At 40.6% G+C, this 20902-nt stretch overlaps 1 protein-coding gene across 1 annotated transcript in view; it reads right to left on the bottom strand.

Moving 5' to 3' along the window:
* ubac2 (UBA domain containing 2) overlaps positions 1-20902 on the bottom strand; it is a 189419-nt gene that overhangs the window by 81410 nt on the left and 87107 nt on the right. Inside the window, exons 5-6 of the mRNA XM_059970503.1 lie at positions 12198-12321; positions 2584-2631 (exon numbers count right to left, since the gene is read on the bottom strand). Of these exons, the coding sequence (XP_059826486.1) occupies positions 2584-2631; positions 12198-12321 (172 nt within the window). The remainder of the gene's footprint in view (positions 1-2583; positions 2632-12197; positions 12322-20902) is intronic.

The raw sequence follows: 20902 nt of genomic DNA, 5'->3' as shown, positions 1-20902 counted from the left end.
ATTCATTTTAAGAGCGCTAGAATGTAAAAGCAAAGATATAATATTGAGACTTTATAAAGCACTGGAGAGACCTCACTTGGAGTATTTTGCACAGGTTTGGGCCCTTTGAAAGATGTGCTGAAACTGGAGTGGATTCAAAGGAGGTTCACAAAAATGATTGCAGGATTGACTGGCTTGTCATATGAGAACCGTCTGATGGCTCTGAGCCTGCATTCACTGAAATTCAGATGAATGAGGGGTGATCTCGGTGAAGTTCATCGAATGGTGAAAGGCCTTGATAAAGTGGATGTGGAGAGGATGTTTCCTATGATGGGAGTGTCTAAGACCAGAAGATACAGCCTCAGAATAGAGGATCTTCCTTTTAGAACGAAGTTGAGGAGGAATTTTTTTTTAGACAGAGAGTGGTGAATTTGTGGAATTCTTTGCCACTTGCAGCTGTGGAGGACAAGTCTTTATGTATATTTAAGGCATTGGTTGATAGATTATTGATTGGTCAGGGCATGAAGGGATATGGAGTGGGCAGGGGGAGGCAGGAGATTGGGGCTAAGAGGAAAAATGGATCAGCCATGATGAAATGGCAGAGCAGACTCGATGGACCAAATGGCCTAATTTGGCTCCTATTTCTTATAGTCTTATGAGCTAATGCAAGGAAAAATTTAAAAAATAGGATTGCTATAGTTGCAATCTCCTGATTACTCTTGTGCCATATGCCCATAAGGCAAAAAGTTGGATGTGTGGTTAAGAAGGGTTTCAGGTCCATGGTACATGAGGCTCTCTTCCAGTACAGATGTACAAGAAGAAGGGGTTGCATCTAAACTGAAGCAGCTGGAATATCCTTGCTCATGCTACTGGAGAGGGCTTAAAATTGTCGACAGTGGAGTGTGAGCCAGAACAGGTCAATAAGTGGACAGATTAAGGGGACAGATTAGAAGTTAGGTCAAGTACTTCTAAAAGGAAGGGCCAAGTTACTGAATATGATGAGACTAATGGGCTGGAGTGTATTTATTTTAACACGGGAACTGTTTTTAAGTAAAGCAGAACAGCACCGGGCCTGAACTAGTGCATGGAATGACAATGCTGTGGGAATTATAGACTCATAGTTCAGCAAAGGGCCCTCAACATTCAAAGGACTCAGCTGGATATCGATCAGTTAGAGATATGGGCAGAGAAGTGGCAGATGATGTTTAATCCAGACAAGTAGGAGATATTGCAATTTGGAAGGTCAAATTTAAAAAGGAAAGGGAAAATGGCAGAGTAAATAGCAGAAGCATTGAGGTAGAGAGGGATCTTGGGGTGCAAAGTCCATAGCTCCCTGGAAGTGGCAACATAATAAGGCTGGTAAATGCAACGAAAGGTATAGAAGAGAGTGGACTATAGGAAAAAGGAAAGGAGGAGGGAAACCATAGGGAGGTAATAGGCAGGTGAGAGGAGGTAACAGACCAGAGTGGGGAATAGAAGAGGAAAGGGGGAGGGAATATTTTTCCATCGGAAGAAGAAATTGATATTCATGCCATCAGGTTGGAGGCCACCCAGATGGAATATAAGGTGTTGCTCCTCCACCCTGATGGTGGCCTGTTCTTGGCACAAGAGAAGGCCATGGACCAACATGTCAAAACAGGAATGGGAATTTGAATTAAAATGTAGGGTCACCAGCAAGTTCTACTTTTGGTGGAGGAGCAGAGGTGCTCGATGAAGTGGTTCCCCAGTTTACGACAGGTCTCACCAATGTAGAGAAGGCTGCACTGGACACAATAGGCGACCGCAGCAGATTTGCAGGTGAAGTGTTGTCTCACCTGAAAAGTCTGTTTGGGGCCCTAAATGGAGGTGATGGAGGAGGTGAATGGGCAGGTGTAGCATTTTGGCTGCTTGCAGGGATAAGTGCGGGAAGGAGATTAGTGGGGAGGAACAAATGGACAAGGGAATCATGAAGCCCTGCAGAAAGTTCAGGGTTGAGGGGGTGGGGAGCTAAAGGTATGCTTGGTGGTAGGATCCTTTTAGAGTTGGTGGAGGTCGCAGAGAATGAAGTGTTGGATGTGGAGCCTCATGGGGTGGTAGGTGAAGGCAAGAGGAACTATCACCGTTAAGGTGATGGGAAAATCAGGGTAACATGGATATTTGGGAAATGGAGATGCTGTTCCATGTTCTAACTGTAGATATATATCACTAGCTGGAGTGAATGCAATGGATCATTTAAAGATCTTTACAGGGTTTAAAAAAGTACAAGTTGAGGTGTTGTCACTGGTATAAGATTAAAAATAGGGGGCATAAATACATCACTATTACTCATTCAGTAGGAAATACTGGGGGAAACTTCATTGCTCAAAGCAGATGAAAATGTGGAACTTACTACCACAAAATTGAGGCAAAGAACAGTTAAGGGGAAGTTGGGTAAATACGTGAGGGTTACCCAAAGAGTTAAGCTTGGTGTTTGTGTGGGAGAGTACTCATATGTCAAATGGCCTGGTTCTGTTCTTTAAAGCTAACGTAATTCATAAAAGATGCATTATTATCATGTACTGTTACTATAAATGTAAAATTTAAACCACTGAAAAAGAACTTTGTTAAAGCAAGGAGAACGCTTACCAGTCCACTGAACGCCAAGATCCATATATTGATACTGGAAGTCAAAAGCTGCAAAGAGAAATCATTTATGAGCAGCTGCAGAACCACTGGAATTGAAGTTCTTATTTCTTGATATGCAGTTTTCTTTAATTCTTAAAGAGAGAAAAAGATTAATTCTAGCAATAGCATCAACATGTTCTTGAGATCAGGCCAGCGTGGCCTAAATATTTCAGTTAAAGAACAGTACAGTGCAGAGATAGAAGAGAAAAAGAAACAGCTGCTTACTCTGTTAATATTTGTGCTCACTCATCAGTCATCCAACCTCTAACCTGATTATCACATTTGACATGTTATGGCCAATTACCTGGCTCATTATATGAAATTGGGATATGCAGATAATTAGGGCCTCAGGCTGAACCCAATTAGATAATAACCAAACTCTATATTATGTCCCTTATTTCCTTGACTCTTGTTTCACAGTCATTTATCAATATTAGCTCTAATATTTGCAGTAACTCCTCCAGCCTCCAGTGCTATTTTGGGAGAGTGTTCCAGAATCCCAGTAGGTTCTGCGTGACATCACTTGGAGTTAAGAGCCTTGGTCTTAATATGGTTTATTCTCTGTCTCTAACCTTCAGAGCAGAGAATTTCCACTTATCCACAATAGGTAGAGTGACATCTGAAGATCATGCCTGTAGGGGGAATTCATGCTGCAGGTGGGCTGCAACCTGAGCTGGGCTCAGCAGGCTGGAAGATGACACGAGTGAAGAGAAGGCTGTTATCAAGAAATGGGACAACTCTATTCTATTAAACGGGACAATGACTCCCATCCACTCCATAATGTACTGGTTAGGCACAGGAGTACATTCAGCCAGAGACTCATTCCACCGAGATGTAACCCTGAGCGTCATAGGAAGTCATTCCTGCCTGTGGCCACCAAACTTTACAACTCCTCCCTCAGAGTGTCAGACACCTGAGCCAATAGGCTGGTCCTGGACTTATTTCCACTTGGCATGATTAACTTATTATTATTTAATTATTTATGGTTTAATATTGCTATATTTCTTCACTATTCTTGGCGCGGCTGTAACGAAACCCAATTTCCCTCGGGATCAATAAAGTATGTCTGTCTGATGTGGGTACTTGGGCTGGAAAGGAGAAAAGGACTGAAAATTCAAAGAGAAATTAATGGAAATACTTCTCAGTTAAACTTCCAGAGAATGAATTACTTTATAAATTCATTCTTTGGATGCATGGCCAGCACTTATTGCCATCTTCAACTGCCTCTCATCAACCTTGTAAACAACGGCAGTCTTTGTGTTGGAAGAACTTCTGCTTTATTGCTGGGTAGACAGTTTGAGATTTTAATCTGGAATGGGTGATGCTTTCCTAGAGAGCAGAGTGAGAATGCAGAATATGTTCCTGCTAAAAACAGTTAAGATAATTGTCAGAGATGCACTTAAGGAGAAGATGGTTAACTATGTGAAGAAAGAAACAGAGATGGTTATACGTTATCAAGTCAGAATAATGCATTGAACACGAGAGTGAGTATGGCAATAACAACAATATAAAATTGCATTTGCATTACACTTCAAACATAGTACAAATGGGTCAAAATACTTGTTAAGCCATAATAGATACAGTGCCCATAAGTATTCGCTCCCCCCCTTTGGAGGTTTCCATGTGTTATTGTTTTACAACATTGAATCACAGTGGATTTTATTTGGCTTTTTTTTTACACTAATCCACAGAAAAGACTCTTCCGTGTCAAAGTGAAAACACATTTCAACAAATTGGTCTAAATTTATTACAATTATTAAACACAAAATAATTGATTGCATAATTACTCACCCCTTCACCAGTATTTAGTAGGTGCACCTTTGGCATTGAGTCTGTGTGGATAGGTCTCGATCAGCTTTGCACATTTGGACACTGCAATTGTCCCCATTCTTCTTTCACAAAATTGCTCGTGCATTGTGAGTGAACAGCCCCTTTCAAGTCCAGCCACAAAATCTCAATTGGATTGAGGACTGAACTCTGGCTTAGTCATTTCAGGACACTGACTTTGCTGTTTTTAAGTTATTCCTGTGTAGCTTTTCTTGCTGGAAAACAAATCTCCCAAGTCACAGTTTTCTTGTAGACTGCATCAGGTTTTTCTCCAGGATTTTGCTGTATTTGCTGCATTGATTTTACCCTCTACACATCTTCCAGGACCTGCTACAGTAAAGCATCCCCACAACATAATGCAGCCACCACTATGCTTCATGGTAGGGATGGTGTGCTTTTGATGATATACAATGTTTGGCTTCGCCAAACATAGCAATTAGTCTGATGGCCAAAAAGCTCAATTTTGGTTTCATCAGACCATTGAACCTTCTTCCAGCTGACTTCAGAGACTCCCAAGTGCCTTCTGGCAAACTCTGGCTGAGATTTCATTTGAGTTTTTTCAACAGTAGTTTTCTCTCTGCCACTCTCCCATAAAGCTGCAACTGGTGAAGCACCCGGGCAACAGTTGTTATCTGTGCAGTCTCTCCCACCTCAGCCACTGAAATTGGTAATTCCTTCAGAGTTGTCATAGGTCTCTTGGTAGCTTACCTTACTCGTCCCCTTCTTGAACAGGCACTCAGCTTTTGAGGACAGCCTGCTCTAGGGAGATTTACATCTCTGCCATATTCTTTCTATTTCTTGATGATTGACTTAACTGCACTCCAAGGGATATTCAGTGACTTGGAAATTTTCCTGAATACATCTCCTGACTTGTGCTTTTCATAACATTTTCGCAGAAACGCTTGGAGTGCTCTTTTGTCTTCATGGTGTAGTTTTTGCCAGGATACTGACTCACCAGCAGTGGGACCTTCCAGATACAGATGTATTTTTACTACAACCAATTGAAACTACTTGATTGTACACAGGGGATCTCCATCTAGCTAATTATGTGTCTTCTAAAACTCATTGGCTGTGCCAGTGATGACTTGTTGTGTCATATTAAAGGGGGTGAATATTTATGCAATCAATTATTTTATGTTTTATATTTGAAATTAATTTAGATCACTTTGTAGAGATCTGTTTTCACTTTGACATGAAAGAGTCTTTTTCAATGTCAAAAAAAGCCAAATTAAATCTATTGTGATTCATTGTTGTAAAACAATTAAACATGAAAACTTACAAACGGGAATACTTTTTACATTAGATGAGGTAACCAAAACCTTAGTCAAACAGGTAGGTTTTAAAGCACATTTTCAATTTCAAAGTTATTTTTATTATCGAAGTACATATATATCACCATATATAACCCTGAGATTCATTTTCTTGTGGGCATTCTCAACAAATCTATAGAATAGTAACTAATACATGAAAGACCACCGAACCAGGGCACTCAACCAGAGTGTAGAAGAGAACACATTGTGAAAATGTTAATACAGTATAAATGAATGACTAGAGCATGAGATGAAGAGTCTTTGAATGTGAGCTCATTGGTTGTGCGAACATTTCAATGATGGGGCAAGTGAAGTTATCCCCTTTTGTTCAAGAGCCTGATGGTTGAGGGGTGGTAACTGTTTCTGAATCCAGTGCTATGAATGCTGAGGCTCCTGTTCCTTCTTCCTGATGGTAGCAGTGAGAAGAGAGCATGACCTGGGTGGTGGGGAATTCCTGACACAGTCACACACTCAAAAACCTCTATAGATGTGCCGTAGAGAGCATTCTGACAGGCTGTTTCACTGTCTGGTATGGTGTGGGGGGGGGGGGGGGTCCTACCGCAAAGGAACGAAAGAAGCTGCAGAGCATCATAAATTTAGTTGGCTTCATCTTGGGTACTAGTCTACAAAGTACCCAGGACATATTCAAGGAGAGGTGTCTCAAAAAGGCAGCACCTATTATTAAGGACCCCCAGCAACCAGGGTATGCCCTTTTCTCATTGTTATCATCAAGTTGGAGGAACAGAAGCCCAAAGTCACACACTCAGCAATTCAAAAACAGCTTCTTCCCTTCTGTCACCCTTCCTAAATGGACACTGAACCTGTGAACACTGCCTCACTTTAAAAAAATATATATTATTTCTGTTCTTACACAATTTTTAATCGATATTAATCTATACAATATACAGTAATTGATTATTTATTTATTTTCTTCTGTATTATGTATTGTATTGAACTGCTGCTGCTAAGTTAACAAATTTCACGACACATCCCGGTGATAATACACCTGATTCTGATGATTGATGCTGCTTTCCTATGAGTGTTTCATGTAGATGTACTCAATGGTTGGGTCTGCGCTCAAGGAACAGGAAATAGAGAGGCAGAAAGGCCTGGTGGGGGAGGGGTAAATACCAGAGTTTGGAGCTCAGATGCTTAGGCACACCTGTCATTAGAACAGCAACAAAAATAGCAGTGTGCGAAGAACAATTCAAGAACCCGGAGTTCTCCAAGGTCTGTGCAGCTTAAGGAATTCAAGAGATAAGGAAATACGAGTGCATAGATTGGAGAGTAAGGAATAAAATATTAAAATCAAAATGTTTCCAGCCTGGAAGTGGTGCAGATTACTAAGCACAGCTATGAAAATGTTGATACGAGTCTGGATGAACTCAAACTACAAAAGATGGAAGGTAGATATAAGCCAAGAAAGCATTGCTCTGATGAAGAATCTTTAATTTGAAATAGTAACTGTTTCTCTCCACAGATGCTATATGGTCTGCTGAGTTTTTTCAGCATTTTCACTTTTCATTTCAGATTTTCAGCTTCATAGCTTTTCATTCTCAAACGGTGGAATAACGCACTTTAGAGGCAAGAAGGAAATGACAACTCTGAAATAAAACTAGTCTGTGCTGCAGAAGGAGAAGGAGACCATAAGACCTAGCAACGGAATTAGGCCAGCTGGCCAGTTGAGTCTGCTCTGCCATTCAATCATGGTTGATCCTTCTTTTTCCTCTTCCTCAACCCCACCTCCCGGCCTTCTCTTTGTAACTTTGATGCCATGTCCAATCAAGAACCTATCAATCTCTGCCTTAAATACACGTAACGACCTGACATCCACAGCTTCATGTAGCAACAAATTCCACAAATTCGTCACCCTTTGGCTAAAGAAATTTCTCTGCACCTGTTTTGAAAGGGTGCCTCTCTATCCTGATGCTGTGCCCTCTTGTTCTCGACTCTCCCGCCATGGGAAACATCCTTTCCACGTCTACTCTGTCTAGGCCTTTCAAAACTCAAAAGGTTTCAATGAGATCCTTCTTAATTCCAGCGAGTACAGACACAGAGTCATCAAATGTTCCTCGTATGATAACCCTTTCATTCCTGGAATCATCTTTGTGAACCTCCTCTGAAACGTCTCCAATGCCAGCACATCTTTTCTAAGATGAGGGACCCAAAACTGTTCACAATATTCAAGGTGAGGCCTCATTGGTGCCTTATAAAGCCTCAGCATCACATCCTTCTTGTATTCTGACCTCTTGAAATGAATGCTAACCTGGCATTTGCCCTCCTCACCACTGACTTGACCTGCAAGTTAATCTTTAGGGTATTCTGCACAAGGACTCCCAAGTCCCTTTGCATCTCAGATTTTTGGATTTTCTCCTCGTTTAGAAAATAGTCTGGACATTTATTTCCAGGTTGGTGGTGTTGTAGATAGTGTAGAGGATTGTCGAAGATTGCAGAGAGACATTGAAAGGATGCATAAGTGGGCTGAAAAGTGGCAGATGGAGTTTAACCTGGATAAGTGTGAGGTGGTACACTTTGGAAGGACAAACTCCAAGGCAGAGTACAAAGTAAATGGCAGGATACTTAGTAGTGTAGAGGAGCAGAGGGATCTGGGGGTACATGTCCACAAATCCCTGAAAGTTGCCTCACAGGTAGATAGGGTAGTTAAGAAAGCTTATGGGGTGATATCATAAGTCGAGGGATAGAGTTTAAGAGTCACGATTGTAATGATGCAGCTCTATAAAACTCTGGTTAGGCCACACTTGGAGTACTGTGTCCAGTTCTGGTCACCTCATTATAGGAAGGATGTGGAAGCATTGGACAGGGTACAAAGGAGATTTACCAGGATGCTGCCTGGTTTAGAGAGAATGGATTATGATCAGAGATTAAGGGAGCTAGGGCTTTACTCTTTGGAAAGGAGGAGGATGAGAGGAGACATGATAGAGGTGTACAAGATATTAAGAGGAACAGATAGAGTGGATAGCCAGTGCCTCTTCCCCAGGGCACCACTGTTCAGTACAAGAGGTCATGGTTTTAAGGTAAGCAGAGGGAAGTTCAAGGGGGATATTAGAGGAAGGTTTTTTACTCAGAGAGTGGTTGGTGCGTGGAATGCACTGCTTGAGTCAGTGGTGGAGGCAGATACACTAGTGAAGTTTAAGAGACTGCTAATCAGATATATGGAGGAGTTTAAGGTGGGGGGGGTTATATGGGAGGCAGGGTTTGAGGGTTGACACAACATTGTGGGCTGAAGGACCTGTAATGTGCTGTAATATTCTATGTTCTATTTCTACTACCAAAGGGCATGACCATGTATTTTCCAACAACATATTTAATTTGCCACTTTCTTGCCCTTTCTTCTAATCTAAGTCCTGCTGCATCCTACCTGTTTCCTCAACACTTCTTGTCCCTCCAACAATCTTCATATCATCTGTAAACTTGGCAACAAAGTCATCTATTTAATCATCTAAATCATTTATATACAGCATGAAAAGATGTGGTCCCAACACTGACCCCTGCGGAACACCGCTGGCCATTGGCAGTCAACCAGAAGAGCATCCTTTTATTCCTACTCGCTGCCTTCTACCAACCAGCCAATGCTCTAACCAAGTTAGTAACTTTCCTGTAATACCATGGACTCTTAACTTGGTAGCAGCCTCATGTGTCACACTTTGTCAAAGGCATCCTGAAAGTCCAAATATACAACATCCACTGCATTTCCTTTATCTATCCTACTTGTAATCTCCTCAAAGGGTTCCAACAGGTTCATCAGGCAGGGTTTTCCCTGAAGGAAAAATGCTTACTTTATACTATCTTGTCCTGTGTCACCAAGTACCCCATCTCCTTAACAATTGACTCTACCACCTTCCCAACCACTGAGGTCAGGTTACTGGTCTATAATTTCCTTTCTGCTGCCTTCTTCCTTTCTTAAAGAGTGGAGTGACATTTGCAATTTCCCAGTCCTCCGGCACCAAGCCAGAGTCCAAAGATTTTTGAAAGATCATTTCTAATGCCACCACAATCTCGAATGCTACCTCTTTCAGAACCTTAGGATGCAGTTCATCTGGTCTGGATGACTTAGACCTTTAGGTCTTTCAGCTTTTCAGCACTTTCTCTCTTGTAACAGTAACTGCACCCACGTTTCTTCCTTCACACACTACAATATCAGGCATACTGCTAGTGTCTTCCACAGTGAAGACTGATGCAAAATACCCATTTAGTTCATCAGCCATTTCCTTGTCTCTATTTTTATCTTTCCTGCCTCATTTTCCACAGCCCTATATCCATACTCATTTCTTTTTCATTTTTAACATACTTGAAAAAACATTTACTACCCACTTTGATATTATTTGCTAGCTTGCTTTCATATTTCATCTTTTCCCTTCTAATGGTTTTTTAGTTGCTTTCTGTAGGTTTTTAAAACTTCCTAATCCTCTATCTTCCCACTAATTTTTGCTTTGTAGTATGCCCTTTCTTTTGCTTTTATAATAGCTTTGACTTCCCTTGTCAGCCATGGTTGTATTATTTTACCATTTGAGTATTTCCCCCCAAAACGGACGGCATGGTTGCGCTGCTGACATCCCTGCCAGTAGCTCCTTCCAATTTACTTTGACCAACTCCTCTCTCATACCACTGTAATTTCTCTTGCTCCACTGACACACTGCTACATCAGACTTTACTTTCTCCCTATCAATTTTCAAGTTGAACTGAATCATATTGTAATCACTGTTTCCAAAGGGCTCTTTTATCTTAAGCTCCCTAATTGCCTCCGGTTCATTACCTAACACTCAATCCAGTATAGCTGATCCCCTAGTAGGCTCAGTGACAAACTGCTCTAAAAAAAAACCCACCCCTTCGGCATTCAACAAACTCATTCTCTTGAGATCCATTACCAACCTGATTTTCCCAATCAACCTGCATGTTAAAATCTCCCATGACTAACATAACCTTATCCTTTTGATTCACCTTTTCTATTTCCTGTTGTAAAACACCCACCTCCCAGCCACTGTTGGGAGGCCTGTATATAACTGCCATCAATGTCCTTTTACTCCTGCAGTTTCTTAACTCAACCCACAAGGATTCTACAGCTTCTGATCCTATGTCACATCTTTTTACTGATTTGATGCCATTCTTTCCCAGTAGAGCTGTACCACCCTCTCTGTCTACCTTCCTATCCCTTCGATATAATGTGTAACCTTGGACATTCAGCTCCCAACTACAACTATCCTTCAGCCACGATTCAGTGATGCCCACAACATCATACCTGGCAATCTAAACAGTGCAACAAGATTATTCACCTTATTTCATCTACTATGCGCATTTTGATACAACATCTTGAGTACCGTATTTGCTATCCTTTCTGATTCTGCATTACTACTGTTTTAATACTCAGCCTGTTGGCTGCAACTAAGTCCCATCATGCACAATATGCTGGAGGAACTCAGCAGGTCGGGCAGCATCCGTGGAAACGAACAGTCAACGTTTCGGACCGAGACCCTTTGCCAGTCCTGGCATGCTGGCATTGGACAGGGTCCAGAGGGGATTCACAAGAATGACTGCAGTATTGATAGGGTAATATAGCACTTGATGGCTCTGGGCTTGAACTCACTGGAGTTTAAAAGAATGAGGGAGGATTTCATTGAAACCTATCGAATATTGAAAGGCTTAGAAAGAGCTGATATGAAGATAATGCCTCCAATAGTGGGGGAGTCTAGGACCAGGATGCAGAGCCCCAGAATGTCTCTTTAGATCAAAGATAAGAAGGAATTCCTTTAGCCAGAGGGTAGTGAACCTGGGGAATATGTTGTCACAGATGGTTGTGGAGGCCAAGTCATTAGCTATATTTAAAGCGGAGGTTGACAGGTTCCTGATTAGTCAGGGCGTCAAAGGTTAGGGGGAAGAAGGTGGGAAATGGGGCTAAGAGGGATAATACGTCAGCCATGATTCAATATCAGAGCATACTTGATAGGCTAAAATGGCCAAATTCTGCTCTTGTGTCTTATGGCCTTAACTTGTGGAGGAACTCAGCAGGTCAAGCAGCATCAGTGGGAGGAATGCAAGTGTTGACATTTCAGGTCAAAATCCTGCATTAGGACACACAGAGCTTTGATCCAAATAGTCAATAATTCCTTTCTTTGACTGTTGTTACTTGATTATGAGTTACTCCAGAAGATTGTTTGTTGCTTAATACATAAACTAGCTTCTCATTCCAGTTTTATTTGAATTAATTGACCCGAAATTCCTCATCATTGGTTCTTGGGTGATTTATCCAGGCCACTGGATTATTGGCCCAGGAACATAATCACTATACAGACGAGAACATTAAGTCTAAAAGGTTTTCACAGAATATCATCAATTGGAATTTCAAACCTAAAAATATTGGATCATCAGCAAGATGCTAGCTATTTTGACTTCACCAGATATTAGGTCCAACCACAAACATACCTGTAGCCCCACAATATAGACGAGAGTTTTGTTTGTTATGGATAATCTGCCCAGGATTTGAGTCACCTGAATACTCGGAATGGAGTAGTAAAAAGGCACAAACAATCCAAAGATGGGACCTAGACTGGAAGGACAGAAGGAAAACAGGTTAGATGTAAAGGTCAGAGGTTGGCATCCTTTGGAAGTTGATGTTTTATTTCTATGCTTTCAAGGATTTTCCTTCTCAGATACCTTGCCTTTCCGACAGAGGTGGGCAAATATCAATATAGATTCAAGTAGTTTCCTAGTGTATCAGGAGAACTTTACCATTTTTGCCAATGGGGCACATCATATTCTCTCCAAAACAGTCTGGTATGGAAGGATCACCGCATAGGATCGGAAAACGCTGCAGAGAGCTACAGACACGCCAGCTCCATCATGGACACTAGCCTCCTCAGCATCAAGGACATTTTCAAAAATTGGTGCCTCAAACAATCAGCATCCGTCATTAAGGAGCCCCATCATCAGGACATGCCCTTTTCTCATTGCTACCATCAAGGAGGAGATACAGACACCTGAAGATACACGCTCAACATTTTAGGAACAGCTTTTTCCCCTCCACCATCAGATTTCTGAACAGACAATGAACCAACCCGTGGACACTATCTCACTATTTTTTCACATATTATTTAATTTTTAATATAGATTTTTGATTGTAATTTGTAGTTTTTTAATGCACTGCAATGCACAGCTGCCATAAACCGAAAAATTTTCATGACATATATCAGTGACAATAAACCTGATTTTGCTTCTGATCTGTCTCTGTAGCCTTCAATAAATCGAGAATTGGTCAGGCTGTATTCTCACCAAGGTCTTTTAGCTTTTAGAGTACAAGACATAGGAGCAGAATTAGGTCATTCAGCCCATCAATCATGGCTGATTCATTTTCCCTCTCAATCCCATTACCCTCCATTTTCCCTGTAACCTTTTATGCCCTTACTAATCAAGAACCTATCAACCTCTGCTTTAAATATATCTAATGACTTGGCCTCCATGAAGATGGTTATAGAGAATAGCAGCATAGTTGACCAACTGCCTCACAGTTCCGGAGACTGAGGTTTAATTGTGACCTCTTATGCTTCTATGTCGTTTGTATTTCAGCAATGACCACGTTTCATTTTGAACTGGTGCTCCAGTTTCCTCCCACATCACAAAGACATATATGTTGTTTGGTTAATTGCTCCTGGGAGGCAGAATCTGCAGGGGGGGGGGGGTGGAAATGTGGGTAAAATTAAAAGGGATTAGTATAGGAATGGGGTAAGGGGATGCCTGACTGTCCTTGTAGACCTAGTGGGCCAAAGAAGCTGTTTCTGTAAAGTATGATTTCATGAAAAGAACTGATATTCCTCCTTGGAGGAAAGAGAGAAATCTGGACTCTGCTCAGTACATCACAGGTGCATCACTTTCGACTATCAGTAGTAAATACCGAAGTTCTGACTCAAAGTCCATAAGGCCATAAGATATAGGAACAGAATAGGCCATTTGGCCCAATGAGTCTGCTCTGCCATTCAATATATCCTTTGCGAATATAAAGAGTCCCAAACTGCACACAATATTCCAAGTGTGGTCTCACAAGTCCCTTATAGAGACTCAAAATTACATCCCTGCTCTTATATTCTATACCTCTAGAATGATTGCCAACATTGCATTTGCCTTCTTCACCAGTGACTCAACCTGGAGGTTAACCTTTAGGGTATCCTGCACTAGGACTCCCAAGTTCCTTTGCATCTCTGCATTTTGAATTCTCTCTCCATCTAAATAATAGTCATTGTGTCATTGACAAATTTAGCCACAAATCCATTAGTTCCATAGTCCAAATCATTGACATACATCGTAGAAAGCAGCGGTCCCAACACTGACCCCATGGAACTCCACTGGTAACCAGCAGCCAGCCAGAATAGGATCCCTTTATTCCCACTCTGTGTTTTCTGCCCATCAGCCAATGCTCCATCCATGCTAGTAACTTTCATGTAATTCCATAGGCCCTTATCTTGCTAAGCAGCCTCAAGTATGGCACCTTGTCAACGGCCTTCTGAAAATCCAAGCACATCACATCTACTGCAATCCTTTGTCTACCCTGCTTGTAATTTCCTCAAAAAAATTGCAGTAGGTTTGTCAGGCAGGATTTTCCTTTCAGGAAACCATGCTGGCTTTGGCCTATCTTGTCATGTATCTCCAGGGACACAGTAATCTCATCCCTAACAATCAATTCCAACGAATTCCCAACCACTGATGTCAGGCTAGCAGGTCTATAGTTTCCTTTCTGCTGCCCCCCACCCTTTTTAAATAGCAGAGTAACATTTGCAATTTTTCAGTCATCCAATGCAGTGCCAGAATCTATCAATTCTTGAAAGATCATTGTTGATGTCTCTTCAATCTCTCCAGCTACTATTTCAGAACCAGAGGATGCATTCCACTCAGTTCAGGTGATTTATCCACTTTCAGACCATTAAGCTTCCTGAGCATTTTCTCAGTCATTATTTTTACTTTACTTCCCTGACACTCTTGAATGTCTGGTATATTGCAGATGTCTTTCACTGTGAAGAGTGATGCAAAATACGCATTCAGTTCCTCTGCCATCTCTGCATCTCTCATTACAATATCTCCAGTGTCATTTTCTATTGCTCCTATATCTACGTTCAAATCTCTTTTACCTTTTATGTACTTAAAAAAAGCTTTTAGTATCTTCTTTGATATTAGTCACCAGCTTCTATTCATAATTCATCTTTTCCTTCCTAATGACCTTCTTAGTTTCCTTCTACAAGTTTTAAAAGCTTCCCAATCCTCTATCTTCTCACTAGCTTTGGCTTCCTATATGCTCAATCTTTTGCTTTTACTTTGGCTCTGACTTTACTTGTCAACCACGGTAGTGTCCTTCTTCCATTCAAAAATTTCTTCTTAATTGAAATATATCTGTTTTGCACTTCCCTCATTTTCGCAGAATCTCCAGCCATTGCTGCTGTGTCCTTCCTGCCAGTGTCCCTTTCCAGTCAACTTTGCCCAGTTCCCCTCTCATACCATTGTAATTTCCTATGTTCCACTGAAATACCAACACATTGGATTTTAGTTTCTCCTTCTCAAATTTCAAAGTGAACTCGATCATATTGTGATCACTGGTCCCTAAGGGTTCCTTAACCTTAAATTTTCTTATCATCTCCAGATCATTGCACAACACCCAACCAGCACAACCAATCCACTAGTGGGCTCAACAACAAGCTGTTGTATAAAGCCATCCCTTAGACGTTCTATAAATTCTCTCTCTTGAGGTCCAGTACTGGCCTGGATTTCCTAATCCACTTTCATGTTAAAATCCCCAATGATTGTCATGACATTGCCCTTCTGACACACCTTTTCTATCTCTTGCAGTAAATTGTAATCCATCCACTGGTGACCGACCTCCATGCAGAATATGACCCCTCCACAACCACACTTTGCCTTCTGTGGGCAAGTCAATTCTGGATCTTGTCCCGTCCCCATTGATGATGCAAAGATCATCACCAGAGGCTCAGCAATCTCCTCCCTCACCTTTCACAGTAGCCTGGGGTACATCTCATACAGTCCCGGCGACTTATCCAACTTGATGCTTTCCAAAAGCTCCAGTACATCCTCTTTCTTAATATCTACATGCTCAAGCTTTTCAGTCTGCTGCAAGTCATCACTACAATCACCAAGATCCTTTTCCATAGTGAACACTGAAGTAATGTATTCATTAAGTACCTCTGCTATTTTCTCCAGTTCCATACACACTTTCCCACTGCCACACTTGATAGGTCCTATTCTTTCACGTCTTATCCTTCACATACTTGTAGAATGCCTTGGGGTTTTCCTTAATCCTGTCTGCCAAGGCCTTCTCATGGCCCCTTCTGGCTCTCCTAATTTCCTTCTTAAGCTCCTTCCTCTTAGCCTTATAATCTTCTAGATCTCTAACATTACCTAGCTCTCTGTACCTTTTGTAAGCTTCTCTTTTCTTCTTGACTAGATTTATTACAGCCTTTGTACACCATGGTTCTTGTACCCTATCATGACTTCCCTGTCTCACTGGAACGTACCTATGCAGAACTCCACAAAAATACCTCCTGAACATTTGCCACATTTCTTCCGTACTTTCCCTGAGAACATCTGTTTCCAATTTAAGCTTCAGATTTCTTGCCTGATAGCCTCATAATTCCCCTTACTCCAATTAAACACTTTTCCAACTTGTCTGTTGCTAACTCTTTCCAATGTTATTGTAAAGGAGATAGAATTATGATCATTATCTCCAAAATGCTCTCCTACTGAGAGATCTGACACCTGACCAAGTTCATTTCCCAATACCAAAACAAGTCCAGCTCTCCTCTTGTAGGCTTATCTACATATTGTGTCAAGAAACCTTCCTGCACACACCTAACAAACTCCACCCCATCTAAACCATTTGCTCTAGGGAGATGCCAATCGATATTTGGGAAATTAAAATCATGGTCGGGCTGTGGGGCCTGTTCCTTACTATGCTGTTCTATATACTATATACTAGTGTAACAGTACAGAAATACAACCCTAATCTAAATGCAATAAGACTCTAATTGTTATGTAATCAACAGGATATTGCCAATAAGATGTGTGAATAATATTTTAGAAGCTAAAGCAAGTTGATAGATTGTGAAAACAATTTTCTAGTACATGCTGCGAAGACTGATTAAATATACATAATGTGTGCAAATGTAAAATAACAAGCAATCTGTACAATTAATATTTAAGCTACAACCGTCACAATGGGATATAGATTGATCGTTTTAAAATTACCATCAACATATCTTTGAATTATTCTCTCCATAAGTCCTTACAATACAAATCAATACAACCAAGTCTTATAGGAAAAAACTCTGCAGTCTCAATACTCATACAGTACTCCAAAAATAACCCATGCATTTATTTGTGACTCATGGATGACTATATGAAAAGCAAATGGCTATGACCACAAAGCCAAGTTTATTTCAGTTACATGATCATCAGCACCATTATGCAATTAAGCACAATATATTCAATAAAAGTTAATTTGTTGTTTCTCCAAATTCCTACCTGAAATTATATGTGTTCATATTCGAGCAGTCTATCATAAACAAAAAAATTCTGAAGAAGCAACACTTTTGAAAGAATTTGTTGTCCAGTGATAACAATTCTCAATTCTTTATTATAATTACTGCTCAGTCTTCTTCCTTCAGCAGGCTTCCCAGCTGTGCATTATAGATCACAACTATCTGCAACGTCTCTTGACTCATTTACCTCGGATTTTCTCTAACAAGTCAAGAGGAAACATCAAATGGAACACCGGCTTCAGGTAAAAGCTTTATTACAATGTTGATCACATAATAAATCCCTACTTTTATTTGCATTCATTATGGTGTAAAATGGGAGCAATTGCCAGAAGAGGGAATGGCAATTATCAGCCCCTTATTTTGATTTAGCAGGTTGTGGTTTCAAGCTCCACATTAAGGATCCTAGTACACACACACACACACACACACACACAAATATATATATATATATATATATATCTGTTGGAGGGAAGCGACCAACAACTCTGATAGAGGCCGATGCCAAGTTTTTAAGCTCAAAAGTGGGAGGTGGTGCTTCAGCACTGCTGGCCCACCACCTTGAGGGAGTCTTGATCATAAGCGGGCTGAAACTCCTGAGGACAGGTGGCAGATCAACTAATGATAGGACAGGACAGTTAACATCTTAGTCCATGTGTATTTTCAATACACACACACACACACACACTCACACACACACAGAGACATGCTACAGTGTCAGAGATGCCACTCTTTGGATCAGTTCTGAAACCAAGGTACTGTTTGCCCAAGCAGATGAATGAAAATTGTCCATATTGATGCCACAGCCGAGAAAGCTCACCAGTGCCATTATTTCCTCAGGAAGCTAAAGAAATATGGCATTTCCTCTATGACTTTCCGCAATTTTTATTGACCCACCATAGTAACCATCTTATCTGGATGCATCACGGCTTGTTATGGCAATTCTCCCAAGACTGCGAGAAACGGCAGAGAGCTACAGGCACAGCTCAGCACATCATGGAAACCACTGTCTACACTTCTTCCTGTAATCATAATTGAAGACCTCTCTCTTCTCCCCTGCCTTCCTTTTAGGTAAAAGATACAAAAGCCTTAAAGCACATACCACTAAGCTCAAGGCCAGCTTCTACCATGCAGTTATAAGACTGTCGAAATGCTTCCTCGTACAATCAGATGGATTCTTGACAGTACAAAGTACTCATTATGACCTTGCACCTTATTGTCTACCTGTATTGCACTTTCTCCGCAACTGCTGCACTTTATTTTGTACTCTGGTATGTTTTACCTTGTACTATCTCAATGCACTATTGTAATGATCTGTATGAACAGTAGGGAAAACAAGTTTTTCACTGTTGGTACATGTGACAATAATAAATTAGTTTACAAAATTATATCATGGCTGCTATTTTGAAGAAGTGCAGGGGAATGTATTTTGATGTCCTGAAAAATCTGAGGCTCAGCCAACTAAAGTACAGCTTATATCAGCATTAGAAGTATTGCACATGTCTTAATTTCAAAAATACTAGAAGCACTCTGTAGGTTAGGCAGTATCTGAAAAGAGAAAACAGATTTGTTGTTCAGATTACTATCGTTTCCTCAGACCAGCTGTGATCAACAAGTGAGAAGTCACTAGCCTGAAATATTAACTCTGTTTCTCCCTCCACAGATGCTACCTGATGTGCCAAACATTTCTACTTTGTCTGATTCTTACTGTTTGATGAGAACCTACAAAGGGCATTTTTGTCATCCCATTTCCTACATTGTAATCATGTCATTACCTCAAAGGGTATCTCACTATGTACAAAACATTTTGGGGCCTTTAAAGACACCTAATGAAGGCAGGCTCCTCTTTTCTAAGGAAGTGGATGGCTGGTGTGCTGATTTCATGAATCATAGTGGTTGAGAAACAAGCATACTGAGGGTGCCAAGATTATTGCAGAAGTTACTCTAATCAGTTAGCTACAACCACCTGGCCTTGCTTCTCGCATATTAGCAACAACTAAAGTGACTTCTGAGTATATATTAAATATTAGGTAAGCCTTTAAACTGTTCTCTGAGACAATGAATGGTTTGAGAAAGTATCATCAGCAGCACAGTACATTAAAATTGACTTGATTGATTTGTCAACATGACTATAGGGATGAAGTGTGGCTAGACCATTCAAACATCTAATTGAAATAAGAGCCAAAAAATACTGAATACACAAAGCAGGTCTGGCAGCATCTATGGAAAGCAAAGTAGTGTTAATGTTTCAGGTTCAAAACGCCTATTCAGAAACAGCTCTGATGAAAATTCAAGTTTGCATTTTTTGTTTTTAAGTCGGGTTTCCAGCTTCTGCAGATCTTTTGATTTCCATTTATTGTTTAATTCACAGTCACTGCTCTTCCAGAAATGCCAACTTTGCAGCAGCTTTGTTCAATCTCCAGCAGGATTTCTGTCTGTCTCTTTTGCCTTTTCACCCTCAGTTGTTTCTGTTACATGACCTACCTCCTATAAGGTGCTGACCAAAACTCACTTTCACTTCTCGTTCCTTAGTGATGTCTCCCATTGCAATTCATTTCATATGGATTCCAAATTGAAATACCATCCTTCACAATTCCAACACAGCCAGGATCAGAGGTCTTCAAACTATCCAGCATTTCTCAAGGCATTGTTCACATCTATCCTGATAACCATACATAGAGCCAAGCATTGGCATACATTGCTCTTGACCTCTTATCCAATACAAACTCTGTTAGTCAAAGTACTGATAAAATGTCTTTGACCCAAAACTGCTTCTCTTTCCACAGATATTGTCTAACCAATTGGATGCTTCTACCATTTTCATTGCTTTATTTCACACAGATGTAATTGATTGGCCCCATGTTTGCTCTTGACAGTGCTGGTGGCTAGAAATAACAAAGAGGAAAAATGTTCTGAGTTGGTATTGTGAGTATTGAAGTCAGTCAGGAAGATAAATCTTTTTTTGGATTAGGTGGTAGAGAGGAAGCCCATTGCTGTATCATGTTATTCTGTACCATAAAGTAAACAAACAATTAGTCCTGCTCAAGAAGCCAATCTTAGTACACAATCAAATGTATGATAGGCCATTCTTGAGGCAATAACCCTTCTGGATTTCGATAAGTATACCCAAGTCTGTCCCTTTAGATCTAATATGTGATGACTATAGACCTCATCAAAGTAAATGAGAAATGGTTTGCTGCCTCATCTATAAAGTTCAAAACACAAAGAAAAATGCTGGAAATTCAAACTAGGATCCTTAATGTGGAGCTTGAAACCACAAAGTTTTTCTTCTGTTTTGCCATGTGATTGAAAACACACCACAAAAGCAGGAGGAATGGAGAACTGCTGAACACGTTACTTGTGTATTTCTTACATCATGATTCTACGTGCTTCCAGTGAATCAGAATCAGGAGTACTATTACTGTCTCATATGACAGAGTTTTGTGGCAACAGTAGACAGCAAGACATAAAAACCATTGTAAGTTAGAAAAATAGAGTGCAAAAAGAGGAATAATGAGGTAGTATTCATGGATTATTCAGAGATCTGATGAAAGAAGGGGAAAGTTGTACCTGAATCGCTGAGGGTGAGTCTTCAGG

This window comes from Hypanus sabinus, chromosome 5 (genome assembly GCF_030144855.1).
Source record: "Hypanus sabinus isolate sHypSab1 chromosome 5, sHypSab1.hap1, whole genome shotgun sequence".
Lineage (NCBI taxonomy): Eukaryota > Metazoa > Chordata > Chondrichthyes > Myliobatiformes > Dasyatidae > Hypanus > Hypanus sabinus.
Note: the sequence above shows the minus strand (reverse complement) of the source record. Positions and strands in the feature narration are given on the sequence as shown.